This window comes from Carcharodon carcharias, chromosome 20 (genome assembly GCF_017639515.1).
Source record: "Carcharodon carcharias isolate sCarCar2 chromosome 20, sCarCar2.pri, whole genome shotgun sequence".
Classification (NCBI taxonomy): Eukaryota; Metazoa; Chordata; class Chondrichthyes; order Lamniformes; family Lamnidae; genus Carcharodon; species Carcharodon carcharias.
In genome coordinates, this window is record NC_054486.1 from 57886456 (window position 1) to 57899850 (window position 13395).

The 13395-nt window shown below is 38.1% G+C and overlaps 1 protein-coding gene across 6 annotated transcripts in view; it reads right to left on the minus strand.

Moving 5' to 3' along the window:
* daam1a (dishevelled associated activator of morphogenesis 1a) overlaps window positions 1-13395 on the minus strand; it is a 202813-nt gene that overhangs the window by 10462 nt on the left and 178956 nt on the right. For all 6 annotated transcript variants that reach the window (XM_041214678.1, XM_041214682.1, XM_041214676.1 and 3 more), the window contains 6 exons: window positions 12797-12903; window positions 10910-10998; window positions 6877-7045; window positions 5123-5230; window positions 4043-4103; window positions 1937-2068 (listed from right to left, as the gene is read on the minus strand). In XM_041214678.1, the coding sequence (XP_041070612.1) occupies window positions 1937-2068; window positions 4043-4103; window positions 5123-5230; window positions 6877-7045; window positions 10910-10998; window positions 12797-12903 (666 nt within the window). The remainder of the gene's footprint in view (window positions 1-1936; window positions 2069-4042; window positions 4104-5122; window positions 5231-6876; window positions 7046-10909; window positions 10999-12796; window positions 12904-13395) is intronic.

Consider the following 13395-nt stretch of genomic DNA (forward strand, 5'->3'; position numbering starts at 1 on the left):
GTGTTCTGCAAAGCGGTCGCCCAGTTTGCGTTTGGTCTCTCCAATGTAGAGGAGACCACATTGGGAGCAACGAATGCAGTAGACTAAGTTGGGGGAAATGCAAGTGAAATACTGCTTCACTTGAAAGGAGTGTTTGGGTCCTTGGACGGTGAGGAGAGAGGAAGTGAAGGGGCAGGTGTTGCATCTTTTGCGTGGGCATGGGGTGGTGCCATAGGAGGGGGTTGAGGAGTAGGGGGTGATGGAGGAGTGGACCAGGGTGTCCCGGAGGGAGCAATCCCTACGGAATGCCAATAAGGGGGGTGAAGGGAAGATGTGTTTGGTGGTGGCATCATGCTGGAGTTGGCGGAAATGGCGGAGGATGATCCTTTGAATGCGGAGGCTGGTGGGGTGATAAGTGAGGACAAGGGGGACCCTATCATGTTTCTGGGAGGGAGGAGAAGGCGTGAGGGCGGATGCGTGGGAGATGGGCCGGACACGGTTGAGGGCCCTGTCAACGACCGTGGGTGGAAAACCTCGGTTAAGGAAGAAGGAGGACATGTCAGAGCAACTGTTTTTGAATGTAGCATCATCGGAACAGATGCGACGGAGGCGAAGGAACTGAGAGAATGGGATGGAGTCCTTACAGGAAGCGGGGTGTGAGGAGCTGTAGTCGAGATAGCTGTGGGAGTCGGTGGGTTTGTAATGGATATTGGTGAACAGTCTATCACCAGAGATTGAGACAGAGAGGTCAAGGAAGGAAGGGAAGTGTCAGAGATGGACCACGTGAAAATGATGGAGGGGTGGAGATTGGAAGCAAAATTAATATATTTTTCCAGGTCCCGACGAGAGCATGAAGCGGCACCAAAGTAATCATCGATGTACCGGAGAAAGAGTTGTGGAAGGGGGCCGGAGTAGGACTGAAACAATGAATGCTCTTTTATACTAGACAGTTAACTGTCAGTCATCATCACTGGTGCATTCCCCATGGCAACATCTCTACCAATCAGAGTCCACTTGCCAATCAGCACTTTTCACATACAGTATAAATTGTTGTTTCCCCTTTTATTGGTATTCTTGCAATGTGTCCTGATGAGTACAAGGCGAAAAGCTTTGACTTGTCTCTTTTTTCAACAATACTTAAATATTTAAAATAAAGCATATTTTTAAAAAGTTGATTGCCATTGAATTTCTAATAAAATCTGTGTTGGCAGCAGGGACTGAGAAAGTGTTGTTTCTCAACTAGAATAAAATTACCATGGTCAGGACTCAAACACTGCAACAATAAAAAGCTATCTTTTTGAATCAGTTCCCATAGAATATTTTTTTTTTCAAATTATATGCTATAAGCACTTCTTCTGCAGTTGCTGTGCTACCAAAGATCTTGACCTGATGGATCCAGTCTTTTCTCCTGTGTAAGTACTGCATAGGCTGCCAGAAAACAGCAGTCTTCACTGCAATAAAGCAGAAGCTGAAAATGATAAATCATTTTATTTAGACTAACTCTGCCAGCAAATATCTGGCTCCAGTTATGTAATTCTAAAACCAATCAACAATAATGGCAGTACAGTGTTGGCCCATGTTAGAACATTATCACATGACACCAGAGTAGAAGGAAGTATATGTGACTCCCTTCTCCATAGTTTTCAATCTCATTCACCCTGTTCACCCTGCACGGAGAGTAGGGTGTAATGACCAGTCTAGTCCCCGTTAGCAAATAGTGAATCTCCATCCGCAGCAATGCCAGAGCAATACTATTAGCAGTCATCAACAGGATGCTCACTCATATGCAGCAAGTCCGTGGCATGGAGAGACTGAAAGGTGTAAGGAAAGAAAACCAGAATAAAAAGGTCATGATCATGGGAGGGTACAGGTCCCAGAAAAATTCCAAATGCACTGGGTTTATATAGTTAAGGGATACAAAATTTAAATGAAACTTAAATCTGTGTATGTTATTTACCAGATCTTTAGCTTCCAACAGAAGATCCTCCACATCAGAGAAGCTGAAACTTGCAACAGTGATAAACTGGCTCACTACAGAGACAAATTTGTCACCGGACTGTGCAGGTTGGGATTTTTGGTATTCCAGCTCCTATGGGAAAAAAAAACAAAGCAATCTACTTATCTAATAATCCAGTTTGAAAATAAATATGTTTAAATATTTTCCCCTCTGCACAGATCTTAAAAATTTATAGCACTGATAAAAGTGATTACTGAACTCCTTGAATATTGATACCCACTGCAGAAGTGGTTTGAGGGGCTGGGGTCAGAAGAGCTTGGGGGTAGACTGTCTGGTAGCAGCCCAGTTTTTCTGCTTTTTCCTCAGAAAACTGCATCATATCCTGAATTGAGCATTTTACCAAAAAATTCCAGGTAATCCCTGTATAAAACGCATTCTAATAGCACATTTTCATTTTAGCACGGTTTGTAAATAAGGGACGTTCCCAGAACAATGCTGCCTCCATCTTTGTTTTTGTGTGGTTATTGCGTATTCTCAGTCTTTTTTGAAAGCAAACTGCCTCTTTGAGTCTTACCCTTTCTGGACCCCTCCCACCCGCTCGCTGCTTCCCCCTCCCAGACCTCCCCTCCCACAACCCACCTCTCTCTCTACTTCCGTCTCCCAGACCCTCCTGTTTGCCACTTCCCTCACCCGATCTCCCTGTTTGTCGGCTTCCTTCTCCCAAATCCTCATTGTGAGCAAGGACTTGGGAGAGGGGCAGCGCAAGTGAGGGAGAGGGGCCGCAAGGAGTGGGTTGGATGGCAGGAGACAGTGAGGAGGGTTAAGGAGGGAATTGGTGAGGAGGATCAGGAGAGGCGGCAGGTAGCAAGCAAGCAGAAAGATGCGGTAGGTTATTAAGGGTTAAGTTTATGAGTAAATAAGATGATTTTTGGGTCAGTAAGGTCCAAGGCAGCCAATAGGTCTTTAATGTAAAAATTACAGGTCAGGAACATAACCCACCCTTATTCCATTGTTTTCTTATAGGAAAGCGATTTTTGTTTAGCATGCTGTTTTTGAGGAACACATTAGGCGTGCTAAACGAGGAAGAGCTGTGCATGACAACTGTACAAAACCACTTTTAAAAGCTACATAATATAAATACAGTACAAGAGTATTTCCTTTTTTCCAAGTTTCTTTGTGCTATCCTCCTACTGTCTTTCATCCTTCATGCTTTAAAGAAAACAGGAATAGTGCAAAGATCACAGCAAAGCTCGTTACTAAAAAGCCACCCGTTTTGAATAATGTGCACTCATTCCCATCTGTGATGCAGAGATATAATTTTTAGCACAAATAATACAACCCTTATTTTAATAACTAAAAAGAAAAGACTTTTAAAAATACCACAACTGAGTTCCAAATTGGATCATGAAAAGGAGACATAATGTTATATTCTAATTTCTGTCACAGTACACAATCCTTTCAAACCTCACCAAAATATCATACATAAAAGTCATAATTAATTCACAAAATACAAAATAATTCTAACTTCATAAAGTACAATTAAATGGTTTATCATTTTCCAATGAACTATCTTTTAGCGTATAGTGCAAGAGTACAGAGAAAGACAAGCCATTCCTCAAAAAAAATCTTACAAAGTTGTTCTTGTGCATCTGGTTTCCCCCTTTTTAAATTCCTGTAACAATAGAATTACACAGGAAAGCGAAAATAAAAAAAAAAAACAAAGCAACAAGAGAATTAGAGTTGGCCAATGTGTATCCTGTGGCTGAGATGTGGACCGTGTACAATGTACGATTCCTGGTTATCTCACAGCCAATACACTAATAGAAATATTTTGTACAAATGTGCAAACACCAAATTAACTAGCAAGCTTATTAAAAGTTACATTTGACAAAGATAAATCAGGGTGCCCTGGTGCAGAAGGTACACAATATGGGAAGGAATAGGCACATGTGTAGTGTAATGAGGAAGGAAGTACATTTAATGTTAAGGGAAATGGGATAACACTAATGACCGTCATGGCTTCCCACCCTGACTTCCTTTGAATATATAATAAAGAAAACAATCTAACAAGGATCATAAATAAAAAACGGTACAGGGAATACTTACATTCTCCACACACTTCAGACCACTTCTCAGACTATTGAATTCTTTTTCCAGCTCAATCAAACTACAAAAAACCCATACAACTCTGATAAATGGACATGGTTTAGAAAACAACTTCTCAATCACTGAAACAAAATCCCACTTTAAACTTTTTATTAAATTCCCACTTCCCCAATTTTAGAGATTGATACTTTGACAAACATTTTTGTAATGGAAATCAGCTCTGAAATACTTAGGCAACCCATTCATTTCAGCTGTAGTTTAATTCAGCATTTATGAAGGTAGGCAAAGTTAACTGCTTCAAGGTACACATTCATTTCCCGAACCCAATTCCACACCACCCCACCAATGTTACAGATCATGGTCTCCACCACTTAGAAAGAAAATGGCAGACGCATGTTAATACCACTACTTAAAAGTTTCCCTCCAAGTCACATTTTATCCTAAAATGGATCAATATCATGAACTCTCTATCTAACAGCACTATTGCTGTTCACCATGTGGAGTGCAGTAATTCAAGAAGGTGGCTCACCACCAATTCTCAAGGGAAATCAGAGAAGGGCAATAAATGGTGTTTGTGCTATTGGTGCTCATACCCTAAGAATTAAGATAAAGGCCTAATTTAGAACATTATCCTTCAACAAGTGGCAAATTGGCATGAGGAATGGAAGTCAAGAGTCGAGAAAGCTGATATTTTTTCACTTGCATGAAACAAGAGACACCTCACTCCTACAGATGTATATCGTCCGAGATGACACTAGAACACAGAAATGATGTTGCTCAGAACAGTTTCTTTTATGCATCATGGAGAAAAAGAATCACAGGACAAAAATCTGATACCATGCTGTCACCAGCACTCAAAAATGGGCACAGTTTCTGCCATTCCATTAACAACTTTGTGAAGATGAAGAGTTCTGAATCTCTCAGTGCCTATAATTCACTGTTGCATGAAAAAATACACAAGTTAACCAAAATAGATTGAGCCATCTCTATCATCACTGAATTTGGTTAAGTGGTTTAATCTTTCAAATGGGTGTTGGGCATTGATCTCTAATCATGTAACCACACATCTTGAAAACTTACTTTACTTTGGCTGCATCAGGAATGCTACGCAAGTCATCATGTATGTTCACCACTTTTGGGTATTTCTTCTCCAAAATTGTTATCAAATAGTGCAAAAGGGTAATGTTCCTTGAACAAGAATAAGGTTCATTAATTTTAAGCAGTCAAAGATACAAGGCAACAAAAATCCACCACTGCATCAAATATAGAACCTTAGAAACATTTTGGGATTTGTGGACACAAAATGGCCAAAATATTTTAATTCTTCTCAATCTGGACTAAGTAAAATGTAAAAGAAGCCCCAAACACAACTAGTTCCCCAAGACTCAATGTCCAAATGTTCAAAACAAAACAGAGTTGCTTCCTTATGGTGAAATCATTTTTAATTCAAAGCCAAATTGGTTCCCTCAGACATTTGACCATGCTGGAGATACTATGTGACATGCACATCAAGACACAATGTCAATGAGGGCAGACTGAGGCATTCTAAATGGGCAGGGAAGGGGCGAGGAGGAGAGTGGGAAGGGCAAACAACAAATTTCAGTGGGAAAATTGCAAATTTGTTGAAGCTTTTTGGCATGGTCTAATACATGGGCATTAAAAGCATACAGGGCATTATTTGACATAATATAAAAACATTTAGTTGCAAAGAGACAAACAGACTAATGGGCAAAACTGTGGCAAATGGCGCTTAAGGGTGAAGTGTTGCATTTTAAATCTAAGACAGAAGCAGTGGAAAGGGACTAGAAGCTGTGGATGAGTGAAGAAATTTAGGTGCCCATAAATGCAAACCATTAAAAGCAAGTGCACAGGTAGAAAAAATATTCAAAAAAGTCTAACTGAATGTTAGCCTTAAATCTCAAGGGCTTTGGAATTAAAAAGTGAGGAAGTGATGTTTCAGTTCCACAGAGCCTTGGTCAGACCCTATATGGAATACCAAACTGTGTTTTGGGTACAGCAGCTTAGGAAGAATATACTGACCTTGGGAGGACATAGCACAGATTTATCAAATGATACCAGAGCTTGAAGGGTATGTTATAAAACCAGTGTGTATAAGCTTGGTTTGCATTAATTTGAATTTAAAAGGTCATGTTGGGGTCTAATTGAGCTATTTAAAATGATAAAGATTTTTATTGTGTAGGTACAGATTAAACCATTTCCTCTGGTGGGGGAATCAAAAACAAGGGGGGCAATTTTAAAATTAGAGCTAGGCCTTTTAGAAGTGAACTCAGAAACCAGAGTAGCATAAATCTTGAACTCTTGCCCACCTTCCCCAAAAGGATCATGCATGCTGGGTCAAATTTTCAAAACTGAGATTGATAGATTCTTGTTAAGTCAGTGTATCATAAGAGATATGAAGCAGATAAATGAAAGAGAGATATTCAGTTACACTCTTATAGAATGGCGGAACAGGCTCAAAGGGCTGAGAGGCCAATTCCTGTTTGAATGCAAAATATTTTCATGAAAAGGTTACTTCACAATTTTTGAAAAAGAAACCAAAGGCATTTTTCCATAATACCCAAGGGAATTGTTGTACTGACTCCGGAGGTTAATGTATAAGCCCTATCCCTGGCTTTGAACATTAGGAAAATTAACCTCTAAGGCCATGTTTTTGTCAATTTTAAGGTAAGCCTCTAGAGCCAGCAAGCATAACACATTGAAGAAAAATCTTTGATTACAATCTAGGTGATGTAACAGGGAGCAGCACTGCCTCTTAAAATCACAAAGCAGCAATGAATAATCATTTTGAATGAGCAATGTCAGTAATGTCTTACTTCTCAATACTGGACTTGGTGTCTGCAATCTTGTTGAGACTAGAGAGTTTGAAACCATAAGCATTGCCTCTTTGTCCCTTGTTCATGTAATTGCCAAAAGCTAAAACCACCTCCAGCAGCTGCTTCAGATTTTTGCTTTGCAAAACTTCCTTGGAACTCAAAAAAATAGCTGGAAAATAATAAAACAAGTCATTTTAGTGAAACTAAGTCTGATGGTAGTATACCAAATCCTAGCTGAGGTACAAAATATTTAAAATTAAGTGGAATAAAAACTAAAAAGTAACAAAATTGAGAAGAAACTCAAAGTATGTTCTTATGCTATCTTAAAAACATAAGCTCTTACTTCAAGTGATAAGCAGTGAAATTTCACTTTTGATGGTTTCCCTAAAAAGGGAGATAAATTCTACACCAGATTGTATTAGTCAACAAAATAAATTTGCTATAAAGGAGTAAACCTTCCCAGCTTTCATTATAAACTCAATTTACCAAGATTCATAATAACCTCGACTACATTACATTTAGTTCAAATATTTATTTTAAAATATATCTCTAATTCGAAATTTCATCTGATAGTCTTGAAACATGATAGTTATATTCTACGCATGAGAAAAAAGATTCAAGTCCTTAAATTAAATTGGTCCAGATAATTTTGTTACAAATTCTAAGAGTTGAATGTGCTTGTGATTTGCTTTGAAATGGCACAATAGAAATGTTTCCATGTCACATATATAAGCAATGTTTTTTGCCTGGGCTGACATTTCCTGAAATCTGTGATACAATTATATTTCCACCAATATTTCTCAGATTATGCTTGCTTATTTTAAATACTCTGCCTCTAATTTGTATTAAGTGATTTAGAATTCTCATGATGTGAAGCTCAAGTTTTGAAAACTAACCAAGGTACAGCAATAATCATGGGTGATTTTAATCGACACATAGATTGGACAAAACAGATCAACAAAGGTAGCCTAGAAGATGAGTGCATAGAATGCTTTCATGACAATTTCTTAGAGTTAACATTCTAGAGACAACCAGAACACAGGCTATTCTAGGCCTGGTAATAAGTAATGACACAGTTAATATCATCATAAAGCAGTCTTTAGGTAACAATGATCATAACATGATTAAATTTCACATTCAGATTTAAGGTGAGAAATGTGGCTCTAAGACCAGAGTTTTAAACTTAATTGTAGGCAATTACAAGGGTATCAAGACAGAGCTGGCAAAAGTGAGGTTAAAGGGTAGGGCAGTAGAGATGCAGTGGTAGACATTTAAGAAGATATTTCATAACATTCTCAGCAAAGATACATTCCAGTGAAAAAGAAAGGCTCCAGGTGAAAGATGCACCATCCATGGCTAAAGTAGTTAAATATAGTATCATATTGAAAGCAAAAACATACAGTTCTGCAAAGATTAGTAAATCCAAAGATTGGACAGAATTTAAAAACCAGCAAAGAATGACTGAAAAAAAATGAGGGCGAAAATTAGTGTATGAGAGAAAGCTAACTAGAAATACAAAACCAGATAGCAAGGGTTTCTACAAGTGTTTAAAAAGAGTATCTAAAGTGAGCTTTGGTCCTTTAGTGTGTCTGGGGAATTAATATTGGGAAATAAGGAAATGGTGGAAGCATTGAACAGATATTTTGTCTTTTTTCACTGCGGAAGACAAATAACATCCCAGATATAGTTGTAAATCAAGAGGTGAAAGGGAGAGAGGACTTAAAACAATTACAATCACCAGGGAAAAGGTACTGAGAAAACAATTAGAATCAAAGGCTGACAAGTCTCTAGAACCGATGGACTTCAGTACACTATTTAAATGGAGAGAGATTGCAGAACTCTGCAATACAGAGGGATCCAGGTGTCCTAGTACATGAATCGCAAAAAGTTAGTATGCAGGTACAGCAAGTGATTAGGAAGGCAAACAGAATGTTGTTGTTTATTGCCAGGAGAATGGAATATAAAAGCAGCGAGTTTTTTTGCAATTGCACAGAGCTTTGGTGAGACCACATCAAGAGTACTGTGTAAAGTTTTGATCTCCTTAAGAAAGGATATAATTTCATTTGAAGCAGTTCAGAGAAGGTTCACTCAACTGATTCCTAGAATGAAGGGGTTATCTTATATGGAAAGCTTGGACTGGTTGGGCCTATATCCAACTGAGTTAAGAAGAATGAGGGGTGATTTTATTGAAACATACAAGATCCTGAGGGGACTTGACAGGGTGGATGCGGAGATGTTTCCTCTTGTGGGAGAGACTAAACACCAGGTGACGCTCTTTAAAAATAGGGCTCTCCCATTTAAGACGGAGGAGAAATATTTTCTGAGTTGTTAATCTGTGAAATTCTCTTCCTCAAGAGTGGAGGCAGGGTCATTGAATATTTTTAAGGCTGAGTTAGATTCTTGACTGACTAGAGTGTCACAGGTTTATAGGGGCTAGACAGGAAAATAGAGTTGAAAGTAGAGGCCACAATCGGTTCAGCCATGATCTTATCAAAAGACAGAGTAGGCTCGAGGGGCCAAATGGCCTACTCCTGCTCCTAATTTGTATGTTCATATGTACATCTCATCATCTGACCTGACTTTGTGGGACTTAGCTTGGCTGGTACAGCTCAACTCCAAGGGCCCAATTTTAATTGCTCTTTCCTGTGGAATCCAGGCTAGGGGGCAATTAAACTAACAGTTACCCCCACTGATCCCACTTTGATCCCACTATGCTCCCATATTAACCTGCTCTTTTGAGCAGGCATACAGGATACTGACAGGAAGGAATTTCCGATCTTAAATATGCCGATCAGTCAACAGCTCATGTAAAGCTTCAACTGCTTACCAGAGACCTGAAGCAGCTTCAAGGAAACAGTGGATTTTGTAAAGAAAAGTTCCATACTACAGTTAAAGAATGCATAAAGGATTGATCTAGCAACTTGCTTTCTCCACACAATATTCTATTATAAAACACAGATGCCTTGTTTCCCTTATTGTGATATCATCAGCTTGTACTTCAGCAATTTGCCACACAAAAAAACTTAAACTTGCAAAGGCAGACATGTTGGATGCCTTGCTACAGCAAACTCTGGACTATTATTTAACTATCACAATATCTATGAGCACTATGAAGTTGAATTTCTGCTAGGGCTCTCCTGTTTCAGCCATAATTTGATGCAAGAGCTGCAGAAAATGGCATCTTTTTGGGGCTTTTGTCGGTCTTACACCAAAGTTAAGACAGATGAATAGAAGACCAGTGGAAAATCATCCCCATCATATACTTAAATAAGATACGGTTGTCAATATACCACTGCAGTGGCAGTGATGTAATGTATTTCTGATGTACATCAACATGAAAGTGCACTGAAACTTCAAGTTGTAAGACCACTTTCAATGGGTAGTTTTGCACCTTGAGGTTTACACCAGATAAGGATTTACTAAGTCTACAAGCAATGCTTTAATTCTAATGTTTTGGGTACTATTTATGGAATATTAAAATTTGAGGGCTCTTGATTATTCACCAATTTTAATTATCTATAAGAGTGGGACTTCATTAAGGTAAACAAATCAAAGTTCCAGTTACTTTATGCTTTCCATCAGCATGTCTCCAGATAATTTTAGGGGAAACTACTTCTAGTTAAAAAGTTGTAAATATAGTAAAGCTATAACTCTTGTATGGGCACAGTGCACTGTAGTGAACCACTATCAGAAGAAATGTAATTGGGTGTGGCACTATCCTGGTAAAATGCATTGTGTTTACATGCACTAACTAAAAACTTATCAACTTTGTGACTGAATAATTGTTGAATGTTGCAATCTTTAATTTTATACACTAAATAAAAATATGCTTATGATAAATCTATTGGCAGTGTTTTTAGCACATAGCTAGACAAAGTGTAGACTAGCATAAGCTTATCACATGCAATATTGAAGAAAACGACAACAGCTTTCCATTACTAATTCTTGAGTCATGATGTTTGTTTTATCTTTGAATGCTGACAGGGCTAAAACCCATTGTATAGCAAGAAGGCTGATAAGAACAAAGTTGTACCTTCAACTTTGGGTTTAACTTCAGCTACTCTTTCGGCAAATTTCTTCTTAAAATACAAGGACTGTAATCTTTGCTGGTAGTGAGGAATTCTAGTGAAAATAAAATCAATCCATGTAAACATGAACGGAGTTTTTGACAACAATTTTCAGATGGAATACTTGCGTTCACTGAGCAATCAAATCAGATTATTCCAGCATGAATGTGCATTTCTTTTCTAACAATGACATTTTAACAAAATTTCAGGATGTTACACCCTAATGTATTTTAAAGCAGATACCTGCAAAAATAATCTCCTTCATACACACACATACAACTGAGTTCTAAACCAACCTGTTACTTCCAGTTATTTAAATCTTTGGGACTGAAATTCAGCTTTGGCTGAATCACAAATAAGCTGTCACTCATTATGTACCTGACCCAAATTTCCTTTCTTTTGATCTCAATGGAAAGGAGGATGGGGGCAGGGTCTATAACTGGTAGCCAATCTGCTACTGTTTATTTACACCCCCACTGAAGTTAAATTTCACCCCTTCATATTTAAGTCTATTCCTTAATATAATTTTTTAAAACCTTAAGCAGTCTCCACAATATTATCAAATTATTGCACAGGAACATACCTAAAATCTTTTAGTCCACAACACTACCAAATAAAAATACAAGTATACCAAGTATGAAAAAAATGTTTCTGATTATAGCTCAGTTTCAAAAAACAAAACAAAGCTAAAAGCCTTTGTGCATTTGAGCAATATTTTTATTGGTTCCAGAAAGTTTTGGTTAGTAAAATGAATACAATTGTTTCAACACGTCAAATCTTTGGTCAGATTCGTGAGGGAGCCTGTGTTTTTAAATTTAATTTGTATTTTTTGAGGCGGACCTTAAGTAAAACCAAAACTGAAAAGGGAACAGAAAAGGAAACAGCATAGAAACAAAACTAACCCTCCCAGTTTCTATGAAAACAAAAACAAACTGAGGTTTGGAAACCAAAACTTCTGGCAAACCGAACCTGTTTAAAAAAGATATCAAAGGTCACAGATCAGCTCAAACTGGGCAGTACAAGTTGATGAGCGCACTGGTACAGTGCAGGCAAGCTGAAGAAGACTGAGAATGGCAGTGTCCGGATCCAAAAGCCTGAGAATAAGTTGCTGCAGCCGTTTCGGTTTCTTGATGATATTGATGGGTCTACCCCATCCAGATCAAGTTGAGCAGGTTCTGCAGACGTGTGTCTTGCGATGAACAACGTGCCATGAAACTTGGGTTGGTTATGTGCTGTCAGCTGGGATCAGACTAACTCCTAGAAGAAGCTGAAATTCTTCGTGAGGAAGACAGAGTTTGAAGGACTTTGACTGAATGTGATCACCAACATCTGAGTGGACTGCTGAGCCAATTTGCAAAATCTATCTTAGTTGTACCTGCCATCTAATGTGCAATTCATAGTTTATATTCAACCATAATTTGCCTGTTAATTCATGTTTAACATGAAGCTAGCATAAAGGATGGATGTTTAGTGTTTGCTTTGTTAACTCTAGTTAAAAAAACTTCTGTTTTAAACCATGGAATCTTGTGGCTTTATTCTTTTAGTAAATAACTGGAATTTCTAATTTTGTCTACTTTAAAAAAAGTTACTAGTCTCTACTGAGGTCATAACATTGTTTTATCCTCAATTGTTTCTTCTTTTTTTGTCCAAAACAAATAATATTTGAACAGTCTACACATTCCACAAAAAGTGCCCTGCAAATTCACTTCTCTAACACAGGGATTTCCACTTGGGGAACTTGCAGACACAAAACACATGCCCTAATAGCATAGGGAACAGCACACAAAAGCACTGTACCACCAAACGATTTTGCTCATGGATTTCTGGTTACATCAGTGTTTTGATGTACATACCTGCTCATTTCATATAAGAACCTGTCTGCTTTTGCCATGCGCTCAGTTTCATGTTTGTGCTCCTCCAGCATATCAATATCACTTTTCTCAGGGACAAATTTCAGCAGCTAAAAGGAAAATCAAAGTTCATTTCTATAAAATGTATAAATATGGTTTATTTTGAGAATTTTTCATCAGTTACTATGAATTACTTATTTTGTTTCCAAATTCAACATTTTCTGTGTTACACATTTCCATTCAAAACAAGGTGGCTTAAGAACCAATTAAAGCATTCTAATCCAAACAAATTTCTCCAAAAGAACTAGGGTTGCACATGAATAACCCAAAGCCAAGTCACCAGCTCCATCATTTTTCATCTTTCCACACGTGGAGCCGCTGGTCCCTTTTAGAAACCTCTCCACAATGGCATGATTGATCATCTCTCAGCACACTATTGTATGGCACTGCAGATCAAATGTGCCATCGTGCTTTTCAAGCTATATTTATTTTTGAATATTTGTAATCACATTTTAGATGGATAGCCAAGTAACAAAACTTCCTTTAATCTCAGGAAAGAATCCAACAAAGATGGCTGGGTAAGGGGGTAGGTGGGGTGGGGG